This window comes from Microcebus murinus, chromosome 15 (assembly GCF_040939455.1).
Source record: "Microcebus murinus isolate Inina chromosome 15, M.murinus_Inina_mat1.0, whole genome shotgun sequence".
In the NCBI taxonomy this organism is placed as follows: Eukaryota; Metazoa; Chordata; class Mammalia; order Primates; family Cheirogaleidae; genus Microcebus; species Microcebus murinus.
The window spans coordinates 35,861,530-35,886,963 of NC_134118.1; the positions used below are offsets into that span (position 1 = coordinate 35,861,530).

A 25,434-nucleotide genomic window follows, 5' to 3' on the forward strand; every position below is an offset into this window, starting at 1 on the left:
ATTAAAAAGTGTGCCATCCAATGAAGCCACTTACAGAGTACAGAGACAGCCCCGGCTTTTACTCCACAGCACGTTCCTGGAAACCGCAACATAAAGCCATTCACATCTTCTCATGAGAACTACATTGTAACTGAAGGGTTACATCCTGGCCAAAGGCACCCAATAAATCACAGTAATGACGACACTGCACAAAATCTACGCTACAAATCCTCTAAATAATATAAAGTGATAAAATCAGGCATTCAACCTTAACATTAGAGTTTTTAGTTAGAAGTGACCTTAAGAGACCACAGGGTCTAAATCTCTCTTTCTCCAGGCCAGGACACAGAATCCCAGAGGTGCACTTGCTCAAGGTCAGGGATGTGATTAAATAGCAGAGCAGAGAAATAAACCCAGGCCTTCTACCAAGCAATCCCATGCACTGCTAGACAAGCCAGCCTTCTTCACAAAAGTCCCTTTAAATAGACAAAATGCATACACCGTTAATATACAGGCTGTCTCCAAAATAACACAGACAAAGCTAACACAAATATAACTCTCCCATATAAACACATTTTACCTGAGAATAATGTCAGCCACTGAAACTTATCTACGTGCCTGTTATAAGCTACCATTTTTCTTCTTGGCCTTATTAAAGTTTACAAAGCACTCTGGGAGAAGATCTGGACTGCCGGGGAGCAGCCCTGGCTTTTGGCCCCCGGCTGTGCTCCGGTCCCCTCCTTCTGGTCAGAGACTCTGACAGCCTCCTAGCAACCCACAGGCTCCTTCCCTGGACCACGTGCGCTGGAAGGGACCCTTGGGACACAAAGTTCTGAGAAGGGCGACCTGCAGCAGCCAGGGGCCAAATTTCCCACAATTTCTGCAGGAGAGACTGAAAAAGTCAAGCAGAAGGGAAACATGGGAAAGACAAAAGGACATCCCAACAAATCTCAGAGAGATGTGCTGGTCCATCGGTTCTGAGCAAGGAGAGGAGGGTGATGATGATTTTTACTCTTTTGTTCTTTTCTGAATTACTTAATCTTCCTATAACAAACATGACTTCTGTAATGAGAAAACTATGTCATGAAGTAAGGGCAGGGCTGACACACAACCAGAATATGCTCGCTTTACAAACTGTTTAAGGCCTCCTCTGATGTGGAGAGACCTTGGGTATTTCACTGAGTGGGGGGGGGGAGTAAAATGTAACTTTCTGTATAATCACTAAGGCTGACTGCAGAAGTAAGGGGGACAGCTTCTTTTCTAGGTGTGACCCTGATTTAGAAAAACGTTTTAATTTTTTTTTTTTTTGAGACAGAGTCTTGCTCTATTGCCCAGGCTAGAGTGCAGTGGCATCATCAGAGCTCACAGCAACCTCACATATCTGGGAGCAAGTGATCCTCCTGCCTCAGCTTCCCCAGTAGCTAGAACTACAGGCACGTGTTACCAAGCCTGGCTAATTATTTCTATTTTCAGTAGGGATGGGTTTTGCTCTTGCTTAGGCTGGTCTTGAACTCCTGACCTAAAGCGATCCTCCCACCTGGGCCTTCCAGAGTGCTAGGATTACGGGGTGAGCCACCGCACCCAGCCTGACTAGGCAGACTTTCCGCCACAATCCCATGAATAATAATACGATAATGAGTGACCACATGAAAATGCAACTATAAAACCTGGAGGCCAGTCAGAAGCATGCAACCTCTCTTCTGAGTGGTTCTCACGAGCACATCCTTCAGAACAGTGAGCCAACCTACTCCGCAAATGTCAGCCTTTGCCTCTTCTAAAACTTCAATTCCTCTTCCTCAAAGACTTCCCCTTCTTACCTTCACACTTACATCAGAGTTGGTTTCCTCCTACACAACGAAGTTCTGTCTTCCTTCAAAATTTTAATTTTTGGCTTCGTATGCTTCTCTCCCGCCTGCATTGCGTTCCTGAGATGACTGTCCCCCTCGCTAGCTGTAGGCAAACTGCCTGACCTCACGTCTTATAGAAGGAATTTCATTCAACAGGCAGCAAAGGAGACAGATACTAGCAAATTCCTAAGTTTCACAAATACTTCCAAGTTTAAGAGCAACATAACTCTGGCAGTTCTAAGTAACTAAAGTAAGCCCCATGGTTTGCCAAATGCCGGCGTAACATTTGGGATTTATATTCACAAGAAACCATACTTCAGGTTTTATTCCGACATAAAATGCTAAGAGCACCAAAGTTAAAAATACAGGTAAATCCTATGGCCTTTAACTACTTTTTAAGAACTGAGAAACACAATCCCACAGAAATATAACACATGATGGTCTAAGTGAATAAGCCACAAAAACCTACTCAACGCGTAAGTCCTATAAAGCCCAAGCACCACGTGTCAGAGTGGGCTAAGGGAAAACCCACGCTCTGCAGCCCTGGCAAAGGCACCGGGCTTTCCTCTGCTCGGCTTGTTCACCCTTGTTCACTGAAGCCAACTCCAGGCAAGGCTGTGGGCAAGCCCAGCGCTGGGGGCGGTCTGTGGGTGGCGGAGGAGGAAGGATGGGGAGGCCTTTGAGGAGGGGACCCCCCAGAGGGGTAAAGGCAGGTGAGGTGAGAAATGAAAATAGGCTGAGGCTGGGGAATGAGCATCTTCTGGGGCAGGCTCTCATTCATTCATTCATTCCAAAAAACGTTTATTAAAGACTGTCTAGGGCTATGACACCCAAGTAGGGGCTGGGAATGCAAAAATAAAAATAACCAAAGGATCTCGCTCTTAAAGAGCTCCAGCTCACTGGCAGAGACAAGTAAGAAAGAACTAGAGCACCAAAGGTTCTGGCAGAAGTAGCTGGGGGGGGGGGTGCTGGGGGAGGGGCCAGGCTTCTTGGAAGAGCCACACCCTGCAGAGTTCCTAGGCCCAGAGGACAGGCCCTCGCCCCAATTTCCACCCGCTCTCTTCCTTCTTAGCCCCACACATACACACACACACACTTCAAAAAGAGAGAGGCTACCTTTTTGAGGTCTCCTAATATTTGCACATAATGAAAGTTAAGACTACTATTTACTACGAATTTAGGAACTTAGAACTCACAAACTTACAAACTTAGAAAGTTGAAATTAAAAGGGCACAAAACAGGAACTCAAAACCCACAAGCTCAAGCTTCAAAGGTGGGAACGTCCCATTTCGTAAACGGCGGTTGAGGGTTCCCACTTCGCTGCCCCACGTTTCTCCCCCACCTCCCTCACCACAGTCTAACATAAGCCCACATTTGATTTCCCACTCTTTTCAAAACTTATATTCAGGCCAGGTGCAGTGGCTCACACCTGTAATCCTAGCACTTTGGGAGGCCGAGGCAAGAGAATCGCTTGAGGCCAAGAGTTCAAAACCAGCCTAAGCAAGTCCCCATCTCTACAAAAAAAAAAAACAGAAAAATTAACCACAGGTGGTTGCACGCACCTGTATTCTCACCTACTTGGGAGACTAAGGAAGGAGGATCACTTGAGCCCAGGAGTTTGAGGTTGCAGTGAGCTATGATGATGCCACGGCACCCTAGCCTAGACAATAGAGTGAGACCCTGTCTCAAAAAACAACAAAAAAAAAACCCACTTATTTTCAACTGTTCCCTCATGCCCAGAGAAACCAGAGGCCCTAGTATAGCACATGCAGGATTTTACTCTACACTATTCTGCTTTAAGACACAATCTCTGTAGAAGCACATACACCAAAATAACAAGAGGTCTGCTGGGTAGGGGAATCATGGGATCTTTTCATTCTTCTGTATATTGTTCAAAGACTATAAAATAGACATGCATTTCTTCTGTAATAAGAACAAGACACAAAAAACACAGAACCACACACACACAAAAAATGCAACAACATGGATGAACCTTGAAGACATTATGCTAAGCGAAACAACCTAGTCCCAAAATATCATATGATGCTACTCACATGAGGTACTCAGAGTAGCCAAATTCATATAGAGAAAGTAGAAGGGTGGTTGCCGGGGGCTAGGGGTTTGGGCAATGGGGAGTTAGTGGTGAATGGGCACAGGGTTTCCGTTTTGCAAAAAGAAAAGATTTCTGGAGGTGGACAGTGGTCACAACTGCCCTGTAACGTGAATGTACTTAATGCCACTGACCTGGTCAAAAATTTTATGTTATTTATATATCTTACCACAATTTTTAAAAATAAATAAATAAAAAAGAACAGTCTTCAGGAATGTATTAATATTTGATCTAAAGCAAGGTCCACCTATATTTAACGACGACACGTGCTTTTCTCCAGCACTGCACAGCGGTTCCAGTGATTATAATGGAAACTAATTTCCAAACCACAACGGCAAGGGTGGAATACATATGTGAGACAGTCCTGCCTGGAAGGCCAAGGTCCAGAATTCTCCCTGGAGAAATATTCACCCCTCATCCTCAATGACATCAGCACCATCGTCCCCAACACAGCCACCACCACGGCCATTCGCTGAATCCCTGACATGTACTCACGTTATCCCGTCCTCGCAACCAGCCCAGACGGGTCCCCCATCCCCACGGTGCACGTGAGGAAACAAGGCTCGAGATTCCAGAGCTGGGAGGTGATTATGGTCTACGTACCCCAACCTGTGGGCAGTGCTGCTCCCCAAGCTGGACTTATCTCCCTCCTCCCCCAAAATCACTCACACAAAGAACAGGCTTCCCGGGAAGGATGGCAAGTCACTTCCCCCACTCACTCCTTCAACACCGGCATCCCAAACACCTGCTCTGTCTCTTCCGGGCACTATCTTAGGTGCTAGATCCAAAGACCTCGACTGAAAAAGCAGAAGCTACAACTACCCCCATGAAAGGCTCCCCAGGCCCTCCTGTTAATTCTTTTTTTTTTTTTTTTTTTGAGACAGAGTCTCGCTTTCTTACCTAGGCTAGAGTGAGTGCCGTGGCGTCAGCCTAGCTCACAGCAACCTCAAACTCCTGGGCTCAAGCGATCCTCCTGCCTCAGCCTCCCGAGTAGCTGGGACTACAGGCACAAGCCACCATGCCCGGCTGATTTTTATATATATATATATTAGTTGGCCAATTAATTTCTTTCTATTTTTATGGTAGAGACGGGGTCTTGCTCAGGCTGGTTTTGAACTCCTGACCTTGAGCAATCCGCCCGCCTTGGCCTCCCAGAGTGCTAGGATTACAGGCGTGAGCCACCGCGCCCGGCCTCCTCCTGTTAATTCTAAGCCAAAAATACTTTCAGTAGCGCTCCAACAACTCTTCGCATTTAATAATTAATCCATTCCAATCGTGAATCCCTGGCACGCCCACTTGTCTCACAGAAATGAAGTATTTAACAATTGTTCTTTACCAAACCCACTCAGTTATCAGGAAAGAGGACAGAGAGCACAAAGCGGGCCTTTCCTAATCACTCATCAGTGGTTTTCAAACTTTGCCCTCTGAAATCCCAACAGAGGAGAATGAACTGCACTGAAGACCTGGGACCTCCCCAGTTTCCTGCCCAAAGTATGAAAAATATCCAGGACTAGTCATCTATTTTTAAGATGTATGCAAATTGAGCTCTCTAACTTTCATTTTAATATAAAAATCTTCCTCCCAAATCTTAAGTAAAATTGGTACCAAGAAAGATGGACCATGTTGTTCAAAGCCTTCAAAGCCCCTGACCCCCAAAGCCAGCCCAGATGGGGAAGCAAGTCCACATAGACGACCTCACCGCAGGTCCCCAGCAGATTTCTGGTTCTTTCCGTGAGCAACTCACTGTTGTATCATTCGCTTGGGCTTCACCCTGGTAGTTTTGTTTTCATGTGTGTAAATGTGTGAACTCCCTGTGGTCAAGGACTAGCAAACTTCCCTATTTGTCCATAGCATCTAATCCTATTTCTCTTGCAGGTTCTTCATAGTCCTCTCATGTCAAAAGACCATCTTCCTAGAAATGCACAGTGAATTTCTGTCTCAAAGCCTGACATGCCCCTCAATCCTGATGGGGTATATAACAGCAACTGACCCTGTAGGGCCCATTTTACCTTTTTCCCTACCCTCTGAAATTGGCCAAATTACCTATGTTCTAAATGTACATATCTGCTTTACAATTAGCTTTGCCTGTTGTTTCCCTCCTGTGTAAACCTACATATTGAAGTTTAAGATTATTCAGTCGTCCTCCATATTCTCAATGTGCCGGCTAATAGACAGGTGCATGTGCAAACCCATAACAACGTACAGCATCCGCACGCATCCCTTTATCCCAGCTTTTCTCCTTCTGTGGTGTTAATGTCACCCAAAGTTTAAGTAACACTTCACAATATCTGTAGCAAAAAGAAAAAGTGAGAGACCCATCCATCTGGACTTGGGTACAAAGTCTTTAACTTAAAAAAAAAAAAGTATGCTAAGCCACTAAATAATTTTCAGCAGTTTTGAACGAAATCTTGGCCCCAAGCAAGCAACTCAGAAAAAAATATTTACACATGACAACAGAACAACTGCTGTTGAAATCCCAGAGAACTTTCCCTACGAAATCTCTAAGTACAAAAAGTACCCCACAGAGCCAACATCTCACCAGCAGGTTTCCCATGCTCACAGGACTTCTCATTTTCCCCAAGACTGTATCATATCACTGATTTAACAAGTCCTTTCACATAGAATTTTCCCCCCAGGAAGGTGGGGAGAAAAGTATTACACATAAAGACGAGAAACAGGTCACAGGAAATGTAAGAACAGTGTTCAAATGTTTAAGATACAGCAAGGAAATGTCTTCATGGCCCCAACAGCTAGAATTCTCATCAATGCCTACACTGACGTGGAGAACGCAGGAAAGAGTAGGCATCATTCGGAGACAGCTAAGAAATCAGCACCTGCATCCCCAGAATCATATGTTCCATGAAAAAGCTGAAAATCGGTTTTGATACATCCTAGGGAGAAAACAGAGCCTGAGCATCAAGTCAGGCTGTTGGATTTTTATAGCAAACACAGCCAACACATTCACAAGCCTATCATTTTCTTTAATTGTCATATATTATTTTAATCAATAGGAAATTTCTCAATAACTTACCCAAAGGTCCCATTCCACATACGATGCTTAGAGCCTCTACACCCCTACCCTGCAACATCAAACACGTCACACTTGTTATACACATTTTTTTCTTTCCAGGATGATGTAGTGCTGAGACCAAAAAACTAATTTATTCACTCTGTTTTCAAGTTCCTCTATTCCATTAACAGTCTCTCAGCTAGCCATGTCTGCTTCTTAGTTTCACAGACCTGGATCCTCTTTGGATGTGCTCTGGTGTGTCCCTCCTCATCCCTGGCTGCCACAGCCTTTCTATCATACTCAAAATGCTGTCTTCTGAAATGCTCAGCAGCATCCCGCAGCGCTGTCCAAAGGTGCTCAGGACACAAGGAGAGCTAATCATGTGAAACTGCTCGGTCCTGTGATCACAGTACAGGCAGTTCTAGGGACTGTGAGAACGCAAACACCTGTCCACTGACCTCAACCTCGATTCTAAACGTGAACCTGGCTGGAGTCAAAGGAAAGCCCTGCACACGTTCCCTCTCATTCTCAGGTCTCAGTCCTCACTAAAAGCAAGTCACAAATTTTCTGTGGGATTTTTTTCCCACTCCATTGTGAAATACACACTCACAGTAAGTTTAGGAAATAAAGAAAACTAGTAAACAAATCACTCAAGTTGGGCAAAGTTTTAAGTCATAAAAACAGGGTCCAAAAGACTCCTACTCAGCGTAAGGGCTTCAAAAGAGATGAATCAGAGAGTGAAGAAAGAGGCTACCGTGGCAGTGAATAACTCAACCGGGCTATCACAGACAATCAGCAATGTAGCAAAATAGATGTTTTGCTTTCCAGTTAATAAGGTTTGAGAACACATGACTGCATAAACACACACACACACACACAAACACACACACACTGCACGCAAGATTAATCCTAACTGTTATAAACCTCCTAAGTGGGCCGGGCGCGGTGGTTCACGCCTGTAATCCTAGCACTCTGGAAGACCAAGGCGGGCAGATTGCTTGAGGTCAGGAGTTCGAAACTAGCCTGAGCAAGAGCGAGACCCCGTCTCTACTATAAATAGAAAGAAATTAATTGGCCAACTTATATATATATAAAAAATGAGCCAGGCATGGTGGCGCATGCCTGTAGTCCCAGCTACTTGGGAGGCTGAGGCAGGAGGATTGCTTGAGCCCAGGAGTTTGAGGTTGCTGTGAGCTAGGTTGACGCCATGGCACTCACTCTAGCCTGGGCAACAAAGTGAGACTCTGTCTCAAAAAAAAAAAAAAACCTCCAAAGTGTATTTCTTTCACAGCTACCATATTTTTCATGAGTTTACTGGATGCCAAGCCTCAGACAGACAAAGGGCTTCTGGACTAGATAGCAAGAAAAAGCTAGTGAGCACTACACTCACTTACTGGGTTCCATTCAATGCAACAATATATTGAACACCTCGTATGTCCCAGGCAGGGGCAGATCCAGGTTTTTGGGGCTTGAAACTAATGTGGAAAAAGAGGAGGAAGTGGAGTATTTTAAGAGAAAAAAATACACTATATACTACTTTTGAAAAATTAATTTTAAAAAAACCTTATAAAAACATTCCTAGGAACCCTCCCAGGGCCTTGGAAAGGACCTATGCAAGTGAGGATAAGAGAATGTGTTTATATCTCTGCAGGTGAGGGAAGGAGTAGGAAAAGCTTCCTAGGTTAAGGGATGTCCCGGCAGGGACTGGCAGATGCCCAGGAAGTAAACTCGGGCACAGGAAAACAATTACAATGGCAGAAGCAAAGACTTCAACCAGCTTCATCTTAATAAATAAATGCAAACTGAAAGAGGTATATAACACCAATTTGGCCCTCTTGGATTAAAGTTTTAAAAATGAACAAAAATACTGGTATTGAGTGCTGGGAAATTTGTGAAGAAACTGTCCAATCTCAAGACACTGACATAAGAACATAACTGAAACAAACTTCTTGGAAGACAATTTGAGAATATTTTTTAAAGGCTTAAAGCATGCCCACTTTTTGACCCAGCAAGTCTAGTTCTAGTATCCTAAAGAAATGACTGTGCAAGCATTCAGAATAGAATAGAAGCAGTATGGTTGGGTATTTTTTTTTCTTTCAAATAAATCTCATGAGGCATGGAGCAATGGCTCATGTCTATAATCCCAGCACTCTGGGAGGCCAAGACAGGACGATTGCTTGAGCTCAGCAGTTTGAGACCAGCCTAAGCAAGAGTAAGACCCTGTCTCTACAAAAAAAAAAAAAAAAGAATGAAAGAAAGAAAAGAAATGAAATGAAAGAATTAGCCAGGCACGGTAGCTCACACCTGTAGTCCCAGTTACTCAGAAGGCTGAGGCAGGAGGATGACTTAAGCCCAGAAGTTGGAGGCTGCAGTGAGTTTGAGCTACGATGCTGCCACTGCACTCTACCTGGGACAACAAAGCAAGACTGTCTCAAAAAAAAAGCAACAACAAAAACTGCACACAAATGTTCATAGATGTATTATTCTTAATAGTCAAAAATTGAAAACAACCTAAATGTGCATCAGTTGATGAATGGATGAACAAAATGTGGTACATTCACAATGGAATATTATTTTATAATAGAAAGGAATAAAGTATTGATATATGCCACAATGTGGATAAACCCTGAAAACATTAGGGTAAATGAAAGAAAGTAGTCATCAGAAGAGGCCACATGTTGTGTGATGCTATTTACATGGAATATTCGGAATAGGCAAATCTACAGAGACAGAAAATAGATTAGTGGTTGGCAGTGACTAGAGTAGCAGGGCTGGGAAGTGACTGCTACTGGGTATGGGGTTTTTTTAATGGGTCGATGAAAATGTTCTGCAATTAAATAGTGGGGATGGTTGCAAAACTGTGAATATATTAATACTAAAAACCACTGAATTGTATACTTTTAAAAAAGAACACAAAGGTGGGACTGTGTGAATTTTGAGATGTATCTCAACCAAGCTGTAATTTTTAGAAAATACAGTAGCTACCTCTGTATTTTATGGTGGTTTTAATGTTTATATTTTATAGTATTTTCCTAAGAAAAAATGTTTTAACAGACATGACACAGTTGGGCAAGCCTGAGTATTAACTTTGGTTCCCTATTATAAAAGGGGATAGTATCGTGACACATCTTAATGGCACCTCAATCAGTTTTCCTGGAATGATTCAATGAGAAGCCATTTGCAGAGGGCTTTAAAGAGCATGCAGAATAAAGCAAGCACTCAATAATAAGCTATAATGATTATAACCTTTATAATAGAAAAGGCTATTTCCATTTTGAAAACCAAAACATGCCCTCCTACTTACATCACCACACATTCTTGACTCATTTCTCATCATTTAAAAAGCAATTCTCTTCTCAGCTGAGACAAATGCCAAGTGAAAAGCAACTGAGATCCAAGAGAAACATGGCAAATAATTCATGGTAGCCTCTGGTCCAGTTAGGGAGCATTTGCTATTGCGTAGACCTCACACACTGATCTTTATGTGCACTATGCCATTAAACTTTCTCAACAACCCTCTAGAAAATGTACCATTATAGTCTTGTTTTACAGAGGAGGAAATCAAAGCGTGCAGAGATTTATTTGGCTAAGGTCGCCCAGGGCAAGAGGCTGAGCCAGAATTCAAACTAAGTTTATGATTCCAAAGCCAGTGCTGTGCAGTGTCCCAGGGAAAATTGGTACCTCAAAAAAAGCTGATCAAAGAAATCCACTTAAAATCCACAATAGTGAGGGGGGAGAGGAATGAGACTTTCTTAAAAAATAAAGCTAAGTTATGAAAGTGTTTCATATCTAATAAATTTTGTTATAATTCCAACCATGCCCTAAGTCTCAGAAGGACAAAGAATGAGTCAAAAGTCGAGAATTTTTATTGTAGTTCTTGACAAAACTGTAAGTTAGCTTGAGATGACATAGAGAGGTCATAAGGAGGTAAAATTTGTTAAAATATTTAAGAACATTTTCACAAGAGCATCTCTTAATGTTTTGACATTTAAACCAACTTCTTTCGAAGCATCAAATACATCATTTCTTGTCAATTTTCTCTTCTTCAATTGCCGAGGCAAAGACACTGGCTACAGACCAGATGGGAAACGGGAGGAACAGAAGCTAGTATTAAGCAGGAAGATATTGAACGGAGACCAATTTTATAAGTGTTAAATTTATTACTAAATATTTTCATGTTATGACAGATCCCTATGCAACCTCAGAACTGGAACTCAAAGAATAAGTAAGAACACAAGAATAACTATACTGCTTCCCCAATACCTAACCACAAAAAAATGTGAGAAGAAAACCAAACCTCTTCTGTCCTATTTCAATCTTTGAAATTAATTAAAATCAAATTTAATTGAAATCAATTAATTAAATGAGTAATTAAATAATTACTCATTTAATTAATATATATATAATCTTTTCAAAACTGTCACAAAAAAAAAAAATCAGAGTAGAGCTCCTATCCTACTCAGAGACCCTGACCCAACAGAAATAAGCTTATAATATATAGTCAAATCTCACAGTTTCTCTAGTAAGCATATAAACGTACTCTGGCAAAGGCAACCAAAAAGGCAAACACCAATTTTGTTTTCCCCTTCAGCTAACACGACAGTCTGCAAAGCACCTGTAAATTCAAATGGCTTGCTTGCAGTAAGGCCAGCTTAGACAGAATACACTGACCCCTAACTCCAGAGCTGTACTGACTTCCCCATGCCTCCCCAGTCTCTCCGGACTCCTTGATAACTAAAACCAGCAAATGAAAAAAGAATATTAGCAAAAGATGAAGGCATAAAACTTCACTAGTCCCAACCGACCGTGCAAATAGCCTGCATATATAAAATACGCCTTAAAAAAGAAGATGATGGCAAAAGACATCTGGATGTCAGGAAAGGCATGGACAAAGGCTCCATGGAAAGGCACCATGGAGGCTCTTCAGGAAAGAAGAATGGCCCTGTAAAAGACAGCTTAGAAAAAAAGAGTATGCATTTGGGACGCCACATTAAAGTTAGGCAACTATCCTTTTTTTGTTAGAGCTACGGTTTTAAAATATTCCTATCAGTTCATCTTTCCAGGAATTTTAACTAAAGAAAAATAAATAAATAAATGTTCGCTGCCCTCCTCTTCACCCCTGCCCCCATGATAGCCTTTGCCCGGGGGTTCTTCAAATTTTTGTTTGCATAGCCCCAAAAAGGATTTGGAAAAACTATGAGGCCGGGCGCTGTGGCTCATGCCTGTAATCCTAGCTCTTGGGAGGCCGAGGCGGGCGGATTGCTCAAGGTCAGGAGTTCGAAACCAGCCTGAGCAAGAGCGAGACCCCGTCTCTACTATAAATAGAAAGAAATTAATTGGCCAACTGATATATATATAAAAAATTAGCCGGGCATGGTGGCGCATGCCTGTAGTCCCAGCTACTCGGGAGGCTGAGGCAGAAGGATCACTCAAGCCCAGGAGTTTGAGGTTGCTGTGAGCTAGGCTGACGCCACGGCACTCACTCTAGCCTGGACAACAAAGTGAGACTCTGTCTCAAAAAAAAAAAAAAAAAAAACTATGGACTCTTCTTACATACTTTTATGTTAACATTCAAAATTTCACAATGCAATTTTAAATGACTGGAAAGAATATAATTTCTGGCATATTGCAAATACTGAGTTTTAAATAAAACAATCACATCTCTTAAAGGCATCCGTTCTGTTCTAAATGCCATAACCATTTCCCACACTCAAAATCCATTTAAAAAAATAAATGAACAAACTCTCTAGGAGCTGGAAATTGTACATCATTTCCCTTTCTCCTTGATCTCATCTTTTCATTCCACTTCCCCCACAGTATTCCAGCCTTTTACTTCCAAGATTGAAAGCCAATTCTACTTCTCTCCAACAAAAATCTGTAAACAAATGAAATTTGTACATTTAACCATAAAATTCAGTATTAAAAGTTTCTTCTAAATTGAGATAAATTATTATTCTAAGGGCAAAATTGGCCAGAAGACACTATAAATTATTCAATGTAACTGAAATTCTATTGGAAATGCATACCTTAATAAGACAGATGGGACTTTCTAATTAGGTAATCCTTTGTAGAAGATTATTACTTATTACTGGAATGAGACAAGATTCAACACGAAATCTATTACCCTGTTTAGCTCTTGCAGATGCAGGCAGTGAGAAAATTTGTTCACAAAAATAAGTAGATAGAAAAAATAAATAGGTAGATGGAAAAAGGGTTTTTTCCAGCAAAGAGTAATGTGCATCCATGGAGTTAAGACTTAATAGTCTATTAGCCGACCACTCAATTAAGTTGTCTTTCAATTTTATTGAAAGCAACAGGAAACTTATTTGCAAAAGGCTCTTCTACTCAGTCATTAGAGTCATTCACTTTCTCAGTAACCACAGCAGTATTTCAATTATCCTCCCTGCTTGGCACCCTGATGATTAGCGGTGGGTAAGAGGTGTGTCCTACCTTTAAAGAATGGTAATTCTGAAAGAGAAGGTGTGAAAGGAGAACCAGCAGGCCACCTGGGCCATAGGTATTTTCTCAGGAAGGTCAATTTTAGGATTGATTACACTCAAGATCAAAGGATCAGCAACTGATTCCTTTAAATGATCGGTGCCTGCATGTCCCTTGAAAAGACTTTAGGTACCTCCAGGTGTGCATCCTCTGGCTTCAAGGCCAAGGCTCTAAGTCACCTGCATGGGCAGACCTCAAGATCAAAGGAAGGTAGAAATGACAGGGAAGCACAAGATAAAGATTTTGTTTTTAATTATCTGAAGTCTGATACTAATTTGGGCTGCTTCACACACATATGCTTTCACAAGTGAGTCAGGTATCAAAATCTTAATATAAAGGTAAGTGTTTTCATATGCTTTCATTTCATCAGATGTGCTTTCATTTTAAAATTAAAATTTAGCCTTCTACAAAATGAACATTGTAGTCCCTCTCCTGACAGATCATATTCCACTGAGCAAGATCAAATCAAGGGCACCATAAAAGCAGCTGCCATCCTATTACAAAAGCAATCGCCACGCAGCAGTTTTCAACTGTGGCTGCCCATATTCTGATCCAATTACTTTAGGGTGGGGCCTGTAGGATCAGTAGTTTTTTAAAAGCTCCCCAAGGACTCTAAAGTGTGGGTCAGGGTTGAGAATCACTGAACGGAAGTTATTAAAATGAGTTTTCACCTGTGGAGGGGTAATGTATGTTTCTAATTTGTAGATTAAGACAAAACTAACCTATTTTAATTTTAGGATATATTATTAACAATTAAAAAGCAACATAGGTCGTAGAGTTCTATGCAAATAAAAATGCACCACCCTTTTAACTTATTTAATAGAAGCCATTTGAAGCAAAACACTAAATCACATCCTTCAAGGAAACCAACGAGATATATCATGAATCAATTTGTGTTGGGAATCTATTAAATGGATGACATTATCAACAATACAGATATGCGAACAAAGGATTAAATGAGAAAACACATAAGGAACTTAGCACATTGCTTGGCACATAGCAGGAGCTCAGTAACTGTGTTTTTAAAGTTCTGAACTTAGGATTCAGTTGAACACTTACATACTCTTCTAACTACAATGCCAGTCTTCATTCGTTTTACTTACTGTGACTTCTCAGATTAGAAAAAAAATAACATCTCCAAATATAGGTATATTATAAGTACTGCAATTTGATATTTGGACACCACAATTTTTCTGGTCACCCTGGCTCAAACATTAAGAGTTTTAAACTTTTTTAAAATTATGAAAATACTATAAGCATATCACAAACATAACATACAGCAAGATGTAAACTGAAGTGTATCTGCCTTCCTATTAGTCACATAATATATGTACAACTCATTCCTATATCATGTCCAAATCTACTTCCCAGAGGTAATACTAAATGATTTTTTCCCCTTCATTTTCTTATTCTAATCATCATTAAACATGATGCATTCCTTCTTGTTCTCAGATCCATTCTTATGTTTTACTAAGTCCATCCCAGTTCAGGCCTTCACTTTCTAATTAATCTCCTTTGCTCCAGTCTTTTTTCCCCCTAACCCATCCTATGAATATGTCAGGTTTGTAGTTGCCAATTACAGGATCCATTCTACAAATTTTAAAGTCACTTACTGCAGCAGAGAACTAGGTTAGACCCAGGCCTAGGACGGTGCTGAGTCCCACTGTAGAGCTGGACTGGTGAGCCAGCGACTCCCATCATCATCACCAGACCCACCCAGCTCTACTGCCATCAGGAAGTAGCCTCTGAAATCACCAACACCATACTGTAAGCTGTCCCTGCTTTCTCACATTTCAAGCCGGAATCCAAGTCTTGCTAGGGGATCTCACTCCAACTGGCAGAACTTAAGTCATATGCCTGCATCCTAACAGTGAGAGAATCTGAGTAACACAGTTTGATGGGTTCTTATGTTTTTGTTTTGTTTTGCATTCTCTTTTGGGAAACCAGGATTCAAATGTAGAGGACAACCCAAATGTGAGGAGGATGTTCAGAAGAATCTTGGAAGCCACAGAGTAACAGAGGTCTGTAGCAAGGAGAAGAAACTCATCTTCCTCAATTACCCCTGCAAACACAGCCTCCTAAAGAAAAAGCAAGTATGGCAGGCATGGAGATGTGCCACCCAGATTCCACTTCAAGGACCTGTTGCCTTAGTGATCGCAGACAGCCTCCGACAGCAGGCTCCTTCAGGGTTTGCCTCAGCTACTGACAGCCACTCGCCCAAAACACACACTCCGGAGAAGGTCAGTTTACATCCATCCCGTGACGGGTGACGACAGGCGTATAAAAACTGCCAGAGCATTTGAGTCCAACACTGGACAGCTCTGATGGGCCATAAACACTCTAGAGTTCCCCATGGTGTGGTTCGAGGCTGTGCAGGGCTGCATTGCAGTTTGACTTCTGCCTCTGCCCAATCCTGCTTCTTCCTCCTCCCTTCCATGAGTGTTAATCCTTAAAAAATGCACATTCCTGTACACCAAACTCTATCTCAGCATCCGCTTCTAAAGAAGCCAAACTGTGCCAGCAATCAACCTCCAAGAGCCTCCAGTTATGGTAACAGGGAAGGTTTTCATTCCCCACCCTGGTGTCCTCTGCTGTTTGAGTCTCAGATCTGTAAATAAGATAGTGAGTGCTCACTACTGGTCACTTTGCTGAAGTCTACCCAGTAATTTCTTGGTTGAATAAAGCTCATCCTCTAACAGATTCCTCAACCAGGGCTCAAAGGTACAGAATTCCCTGAGTTACTGTGTACACTGTTCTTCTAGTCTTCATACCTGAAGGCTGAATATAAAATCCTTGGCTGTCACTTTCTTTAAAATCTTTCGAAGATGTTTCTCATTGTTGCCCTTGCTTTGTATGCCATTTTGAGAACTTTGATGGCAGTGTAATTCTTTTGTCCTTGTACATTATTCGATGATTTTGCAAGGAATCCTTGAGAATTTTCCTTTATCTTTGAAGTCTAATAGTTTTACTCTGAGGAGTTGATAATTTTGGGTTAATTTTTCTAGGCAGCTGGTAGACTCTGCCAATATGCAGATTCATGTCATCTTTTATTTTCAGCGTGTTTTCTTGGATAGTAAATGTTAGCACCACTCCACTATTTTGTTTTTCTCCTGCATAGTCCAGTTATACATAAGTTGTCTCTTCTTTGCTATCTTCTATTTCAAACACTTTCTCTCTGATCTTTTTTTCACTTCATGCAAAAGTTTTTAATTTCACAGGCAAGAATTCAAGCTGTCAGAATCTAGTATGACTTATCTATGAGATACACGGCTTAACACACTAAAACAAGCCCTCTGCTCTTGACTGTCTCCTCACCAAATCCTGGGCTCACTCTAACTGCTTCCAACTTGACATCTCCAGTTCAAGTCCTCTCCTGCTTGTTTCGTGAGTCCCTCTCTCACTATTCTGACCCCAAATTACCTCCCTTTTTCAGAATTCTTATAATTTTATTGCTCGACTTACTTTAGTGGTATAAGATATTTTAGCTGGGGAATAAAATTATAGCACTAACTTATAGCATTAATGTGTCATGTGCTTATAACTCGCTCCCAATTGAGTAAGAACCTAAATACTGACAACTATGACTTACGATTTTCTTTTCCCTTTCAGTACATGTTACGGGCTGACTTATACTCCCCCAAAATTCATATGTTAAAGTCATAACCACCCCTAGTTTCTCACAATGTGGCTACATTTGAAGATAAGATCTTTAAAGAGGTCATTAAGTTAATGAGGTCATTTGGGTAGGCTCTAATCCAACATGACTGGTATCCTTATAAGAAAATTTGCGCTTGAAGCTCTTACTCAAAGGGGGAGGGGGGAATGGGCAATATATGTAACCTTAACACCTGAACCCTCATAATACACTAAAATAAAAAATTTTTTAAAAATATCTGGACACAGAGGTGGTACAGAGGGAAGACCATCTAAAGACACAGGGAGAAAATGACCATCTACGAGCCAAGGAGATTGGATCAGAAAAAATAACATTGCTGACACCCTGATCTTGGACTTCTAGCCTCCAGAACTGTGAGAAAATATATTTCCATTGTTTAAACCACTCAGTGGTCTTGTGTTAGGCAGCCCTAGCAGACTAATACAGGACATAATATGCTTTCAAATTCTAATTCCAATGATATATAAACATGTGTATACGCACACCGTAATTAAAGGATAAATTTACAGTTTTGGAGTTCAGACTGGTATTACTTTGCAAATATTTATGGACACAAGACACATGTGAATTGTCTTTATCCTCCCACCAAGGTCCCCTAATACGTGCCCTATACCCCACAATTTATACCTAGCCAACCATACCCTTTCCTCCCACATGTCCCCCTGGAAACCTAACCTTTGCTACCACTCAGCAAGGCTGGTCACTCTGGAAAAACAAGCCGAGATTTGAGTGAATGCATCCATTCTGGAAAATAGCATGCTGTATGTGGCATATTAGATAAGGAAGCAAAAAGTCCAGGATTCTGTTTCTCAAATATCCTAAATTTCATTAGTCTGTGGCAAAGTCTATGGGGAAAGCAAGCTTATAACCTAGGTAAGAGAATTATAACATTTTGCTAATTCTGTAGGATAAATGAAAAATAAAATCATCATTTGTAAGAAAATTTAGACCATAACTCAGACTAACCAATCAGCAAAATAATTATTGTAATAAGCCAATTTTTCTTTTGCTTAGCATAAAACACAAAGAGTAAATGCATTCAGCATTCACTATACAGTACATTTAAAAGCAAAGGCTTCAATTTATATTGAAAAATCAGAGTGAGATTTTCTAATTTTCTGTCTTTCCTTATTAAGGATTTGCTTATAGTTTCTGCTGTGACTTTTACATAACATAACCTTACATTTTCATGACCCTTAATCAAAGGGTCATAAGCACTTTCATAAGCACTACCTTATTATATTCTTGCTATGAAGATAGCAAGACATACATTAGCTTCATTTTGCTTTTGGTGAAACAAACTCAGAAGTTAAATGACTTGTTCCAAATCACATGACTAGTAAACTGCAGGACCCAGACCCAACGACTCCTTGTTCTGGTTCCAGCCATGAAACAGAATTAAGGCATTAATTTAATATATAGACAATGTTTTTTCTTAACTATTAATACTTCCATTTATCTAATAGTATATCCTAACAGGTTTTTCAAAGCTATATCCTAGTTGCTTTAAGTAGAATTTAGTACAAATAAATGACCAAATTTGAAAATAACAGTAACTCACAGAATCTGCTCCTTTTCTATATATTAAACAGCTACCCATTTTATGCCAAGTCACTTAACCTTACTCTATCCTGTCTAATATGGTTAATCCTAGCTTATGTACAACTTTAAAAGCTATGTTATGCTCCAAGAACAAGAATAATCACATCCTTAAAATGTGAAAATTCCCTTACATTCTAAAACTGAATAAGGGAAAAAGTGAATTAAATAAGAAAGTTATAGCAATGGAAAATATCACATGTGCGTTCACTAAGTGTTAAATTTCTTGAGAAATTTCCTAAGTGAGAAAACACTCTCCAAGTCGAATGTGAGAAGCTGAAATTATGTCTTTGTTTGTTTGTTTTAATGCAAAGTTTATAGAGTTTAAAATGAGCCTTTAGGCATCTCTGAGTTTTTCTAACTGAAGATAAATCCCAAGTATTTGGGTCAAAAAAAAAATAAACATGGTCAGGAAGAGCAGGAAAAAAGAAAAATGATCATTCAGCATGAGACTTTGCAGTAACTAGCTTTCTAGAAATTTTAGATCTAGGAACAGTGTTATGGACACCTATTTATCCTCTTAACAGAAGGGAATCATGTAAAAAACCTAAGACACAGATTTCCCAGGAATGACTATCAAGACTCACAGCACTTCCAGAGCAAAGAGATCAAGTAACAGGAAATCATGAACACCAAACGCTGTAAGCATCTTCTAATAGAGCAATCTGCAGAAATTATCTCCATCCCAAAAGGACAAGGTATGACTAATATCAGCCTCACAAGATAGTCTCAATGATATGCAATTTTCTTATCTGCAGATCTTTTTGAAAGTAACATTAAGCTGAACTTTTTCAGAAATCCATTTAAATGCACCTTCGGCCACATTAATAAAATCTTCTGTGGTTTAATGCTTAGTTTAACATCTAATAATTCATTTGTCAACCAAAGTGTTAGTATGTCAATGGTCCTTTGTGCTAAGCTCCCAAAGAGTTAGAACAAATCTTATATTCCAGAAGCTTAGGATGGAGTATACTGACAAAGCTCACTGTGACAAAGAGAACACTAGCTGCCAAACCCAAGAGCTGGTTTTTCCTGTCCTCTTCGGAAGTCAATTCTTCAGTGGGCACATGGCTGCGTATCACAGACTGCTTTTCCCAGCCTCCCTTGCAGCTGAGAAGCAACCATATGACTAAATGCTGGAATTGAGATGTGTATGAAGTTCTGGGGCTACTTGCAGGAAGTGAACTGGAAAGGGTGGTGGGGCAAATGCCACTCCAGCTCCTTCCTCTTTCCTGGAGGGAAAATGAGTATGATCCTGCAGGCTGAGCGGTCGCCTTAGACTAGCAGACAGGACGAGCCCCAGCCTTTATGATCACAGAGCTATCCCATCAGCCCTGGCCTGCCCACTGCTCTCTCTGGTAAGCAGTCTAGAGGTAACATCTATCTCATTTACGCTACTGGGTTTTCTGTCTCAGGAAGCTGACCCTAATCCTACCCAACACACTTCTTCACCACCGCAGCAGTAGCAGTGATGGTGAGAACAGTAGTTGCAATACTTGTAACGCCTGCTCACACCCCCTCAGCGTCCTTACCATGTGCCAGAAAACACATTCAGGGCTTTACACACATTATTTAATACTTGAAAAAACCCTGTGAGGTGGGCATTATAAGTCCCATTTCCTTAGTTAAGCATCCAGTGTGGTCAGTCAGAAATCCCACGTGGTGTCTTTATTAGTAACCTGCCAAACTCCACCCCTATGCCCCAAAAAACCTTTAAATTCTTCTCTTTATCCTTGTTGTTCTGAAATTCACAATATGCTTGGCGGGAATCTCCAAATCCACTGTGTAGGGAACTTGGTGCACTTTCATGATGTAGGCTTTTCTCTGCCTCCTTCTTCATCCATGTTCTGTCTTCCAGAATTTTATGGAAAACTCTTATCAACTAGTAGCTCCTCTCTCAAACATTTCTTCACTATGGACTTTTTCTACCTTTTAAATATCTATCCTGTCATTAAATGAGTTCTTGGCTGAGAGAGGAGACTAAGTCATGTGGTGATTCCAGATCAATTTTCACACAAACTAGGGGAAGAAACTGTGTGTTTGCATGCATTGCATGCGTGTTTTTCTTTGGTCTCAAAACACTAAGATCATTCCAAACCAACAAGATGATCCCGTACAACTGCGGTCCTCAAGACCCCCCTGGCTGTCTTCCACAAAACTGGTCCCTGGTGTCAAAAAGGTTGGGGACCTCTGCCTTACAAGACCAAATGGAAATACTTAAGTATTTTTTTTTTTTAAAGGCGATTCATTACTTAAATGTATATTGAGAAAGAAAACTTAGCAGTGCCTGTTAGAAGGAAAAGAGGCCAGTGCAGTGGCTCACGCCTGTAATCCTACCACTTTGGGAGGCCGAGGTGGGAGGATCGCTTGAGCTCAGGAGTTTGAGACCAGCCTAAGCAAGAGTGAGACTCTGTCTCTACAAAAAATAGAAAAATTAGCCAGGCATGGTGGTGCACACTTGCAGTGTAGTCCCAGCTACTCAGGAGGCTGAGGCAGGAGGATCACTGGAGCCCAGGAGTTTGAGGTTGCAGTGAGCTAGGATCATGCCACCACACTCTACCTGGGGCAATAAAGCGGAGACTCTTTCTCCAAAAAGAAAAAAAAAGGAAAAGAGAAAAAGAAAACTCTAAGGTTTTTTGTTTGGTTTTGTTCTCATTTAGCCATAAAATCAACAGGGTCCAAATAGGACGAGATTGCTGCTAAAAGTGCTAATGAAATTGTAGGCTTCATTAAAGCAAGTGGAGCCCAGACAAAAAAAGAAATGGACTCACTACATATAGCACCGTTTAGGTCTCAATAGAATCACACCCTATCCACTACTGGGGAAACTTAAACTAAAAAGAAAGAAAAAAAAAGTTCTGACCAAGTTAACATTAAGACTGAAAAAAAAAAAAAAATGAGGAATAATTTAGCCTGGAGAAGTTTTAAAAAATAATTAGGCAAAAACAACCCGGAGGAGAGATTTGACAGCCATCTGTGCACAACTGCCTGCCCCATGGCAGAGCGGGGCCAGCTGGGATCCGACGGAGGAAGACCCAGAACGGCAAACGTGACATCGAAAGCAAAGAACATCTTAAAATGAGAGAGGCTCAGAAACGGAAAGTCGGTCTCAAAGGCGAACTCCCCATAACATGAAGTGTTCAAGCTGAAGCTGAATAACCAGTCAACGTAAAGACTCTCATAGAGAGATCTCTTTCATCACTGGCAGAGAATTAGAAAAATCCTGTCGAGGCTGATATGCCAGTGGGGCCTTGGAGCCCTGAGACAGTGAGTGCAGGCCTGGCTCTCCCCTAAATACTAACAGAAGAAAGGAGAAAAAGGAGTTGTGCCTAGGACGTGCCAGACAGAGGCTTTGGAAAACGAGAGGCTGTCCAAGTTCTCCACTTAAGACTACATTCAAGAGAAAGGACAACAAAAACAAACATTAATACTATGCAGCTCTGCAAAGGGGCAACTTCCAGCTTTCTACAATTCCAGGCTTACACACTACAAATGCAGAACTGGCTACACTATGCAGTGTAGTGAGGTTTCTCTTAATGCCAGTGGGTTTTGTTCCAAGAAAGGCTGGCAAAAACTTTAAGTTGATAAAACTGCAAAGTCTGGAACAAACTCTTTTTTGCATATGTTGCATAAATTTGTAAATGGCAACTTCTCTATTTCCAGCTCCTAACTACTAGTTTCTAAAGTGACTGACGCAGAAAAAGATGAGGGCAAATGGGAAGCCTGGGCTTGTTCAAGAGGGGTGTGTGAGAAGACCCTGGGGGCCAGAGGGCGTCAGGATCTCACCTCCTCCCTGTTAACACTCTGCATAAATATTAAGGGGAAAACCCCATTTTGCATCTTGTGAAGAGAGAAATTAAAAGAACTGTACTCACTCCCTACTTCTCTACCCACCTCCAAAAATACACACCACCCCCAACACACACGCTCACAGAGTGCAATTAGCCATGTACACTGTACTAAAGAATGTGCAGCCTGCATCCCAGAATCCTGCAAAAAACATTTTTATGAACCAATTCACTAAAACACATGTTCCAGGATTTCAAATTCAGCAGCGAGCCAGGAATGAGTGGGAGGGGAGGGGAAGCTGGCCCAGCCCTCCCTGGCTCTGCCGCTGCAATCCCTGCCTCTGCCCTGGCTTTCAGGGAAAGCTACCAGCAGAGGAGGGCCCCCCAGGCTCTTCAGCCTCAAAGGGTGCAAGAGCAGATAAATAGCTCAGGACTGCACAGGACTCCCCTAACCCTGGCTCTGTCCTGGGGCCGGCAGAACGACGTTTGTGAATAAACCAAGCTGCTCATTTTCCATTCTCCTCCATCTTTTCCCACCCACCTCCTCAAACTTACATAAACTCAGAGAATGTCAGGCAGGCTGAACAGGAACTGTGCCTTAAATCTGACAAAATAAAAAGAGAAGGTAACATAACGCTTTTCTTTTTCTTTCTTTTTTCCTTTTTTCTTTCTTCTTTCCTTTTTCCTTGCTGTCACCTGGGCTAGAGTGTAGTGGCATCATTATAGCCCACTGCAACCTCCAACTCCTGGGCTCAAGCGATCCTCCTGCCTCAGCCTCCTGAGTAGCTGGGACTACCAGCATGCACTGCACACCTGGCTAATTTTTCTATTTTTATTTTTTTAGAGATAGGATCTCACTATGTTGCTCAGGCTGCTCTCAACTCTAGGCCTCAAGCGATCCTCCTACCTCAGCCTCCCAAAGTGTTAGGATTACAGGTGTGAGCCACCCTGCCTGGCCAACACTTTTCTTTATTTAGCCAAAACCTTCACAATGCTCACACACTGGCTCATGCCATAAGGAGCTTTAAGGACGTCTATAGAAGCTAAACCCAGGAGATGTGTATTTGAGTGTTCACTGTACAAAGTCTTTCAACTTCATCTTGGAAAATTTTTGTAACAAAACTTATTTAATTATTTATGCATTTTGAGACATATGTTTACAAGCATGGACAAAATAGTAAAGAACAGAAAAATGTATAGTATGTGTTTTTTTAAAAAGCCACATACTAGCATTTGTCATCACTTTCTAAGTTCATGTCTGTGAATTCAACATGCAAATAACTTTCCTTTCCAGAACAGGACGAAGCAGCACCAACACACGCATGAACCTCCCAAGATTCAAACTTGAATGCTTTACCAGAGATGCGGACTACAAAAACACATCTTTGAAAATGTAAAGAACGTAAAATTTAAGCCCTCGAATCCAAATAACTCTTTCGGTAGATGATCTATGGGGAGCAAAAACCCTCAGACTGGGTTAGAGAGTCAAAGGCTGCTTCGGAGAGGTTCGAGGTTCGTCTCAGGGGCCAGAGGAGGGAGGCCTCCCCTAGGTGTGACAGGATGTTTTCAGCTCCAAGCAGCGTGAGGCCTAACTCAGAGCAGGATAAATACGAGTATTTCTCTCACATGACTCACATGACCCGACGCCCTAGAGCAGCCTGTTCCAGGGCAGGTTGATTCAGCCGCTGAATGATGTCATCACAGTTTGGGACTCTTCCCACCCTACCATCCCCCCCTCAGCAGCACGGGCTCACTGGTGCCCTTCAGAGGAGAGGAAAACTCTCCCCAAAGTCCTCAAAAAAAAAAAAAAACATTCTAAAAATGTCTTCATAAACACCCGATCCTAAATCATTCACCAACCAAACCGAAGGGACCAACCCATAGGTCACAGGGACCTATGTGGGGCTGGAGGGGGGAGGGGGGTCCTTAGACTAACTGAGATTCCCCATGGAGGGGGCTGGTCTTCCCTGCTGTACCTGACACCCTCTGAATAATAGACAGACGAGGGGGTGCTTCTTGAAAGGCACCCATGCCCGTGCCTCAGTGGGCCTCCCCATTTCCAGTGCAACGGAGCAGCCCTGTATTTAACTTGTATACCAGGCTTCTGCAGAAAATTCGGTTTAAGTAAAGTATTCAGTGGGTTTTAAATGTTTTTATTTGTTTCTCAAAACTAGTTTAGGGCCAGCTTCCGAAGCAGTGCTTAGGCATGGACAATGTGATACCTTTCAAAGGGATTCTTATCCATTAAACCCAAAGCCTAAGTAATCTATTTTGATGCCCTGACTCTGGATGGGACTCTCTTAAACAAACCACCTTTCTGATTTCTGGCTTCACCACCCTGGAGCGGGGCTGGCCTGGCATTCACAGGCTTTGCTGGCACTCTAGGAATTCATCTCCAGACTTCCTTTCTGGCCAGGGCCGCCATCCACTCCCTAAGCACAGCCACAGCCTTGTGAATCACGGGAACAGCTCCGCACTTGTTGGTGAAGAGCTCCCCGGGACTGAGCAGCTACAGGGGGAACACCTGGCAGAGCAGGGCCCGGCCGGTCACCCACCGCACCCTGAGCAAGTGCCCAGAGTATCTCCCTAACCAAGCCCACTGGCGTCAGCTCTCTTGCAGCTCCTCTGACTGAAAGCTCCAAACTCCTGGTAGCTAAAGAACTTTCCAGCTTTTCCCTTCCCAAAGCCTCACAATCACTCCTCATCTGCAAGCAGACGAATTCCTGTTCTTCAGGTGAGACAGCCTTAGGCAAAGTCTGCAACTGGGTGAAAACAGCCTTAGCAGCAGGGGCTTTCCCTGGTTCGCTGGGCTCAGGACAATGGGACTGTTCTATCAGAGAGTAAAAGGAGTTCTTTCTCGCTGCCTGCTTCCTCTCTCACTGTGAGTTTCCCCAAGTCAAGGTGTCTTATTTTTTAAATGTAACTTA

At 41.9% G+C, this 25,434-nt stretch overlaps 1 protein-coding gene and 1 long non-coding RNA gene across 6 annotated transcripts in view; both read right to left on the reverse strand.

The window, feature by feature from the left end:
- Positions 1 to 25,434, reverse strand: part of TMEM131L (transmembrane 131 like) — a 161,645-nt gene that overhangs the window by 109,507 nt on the left and 26,704 nt on the right. The window contains exon 1 of one of the 5 annotated variants that reach the window (XM_020280154.2): positions 6,968 to 12,273. The exons of the other annotated variants lie outside the window; for them this stretch is intronic. Coding sequence (XP_020135743.1) covers positions 6,968 to 6,987 — 20 coding nt within the window. The 5' untranslated portion in view covers positions 6,988 to 12,273. Of the gene's footprint in view, positions 1 to 6,967; positions 12,274 to 25,434 lie in introns of those variants that run through there. 5 annotated transcript variants of the gene reach the window in all.
- On the reverse strand, positions 1,268 to 6,954 carry LOC142876348 (uncharacterized). The gene is made up of 2 exons (XR_012923238.1): positions 2,905 to 6,954; positions 1,268 to 1,516 (listed from the first exon to the last, which is right to left on the reverse strand). It is a non-coding gene; the product is annotated as an uncharacterized LOC142876348 (long non-coding RNA).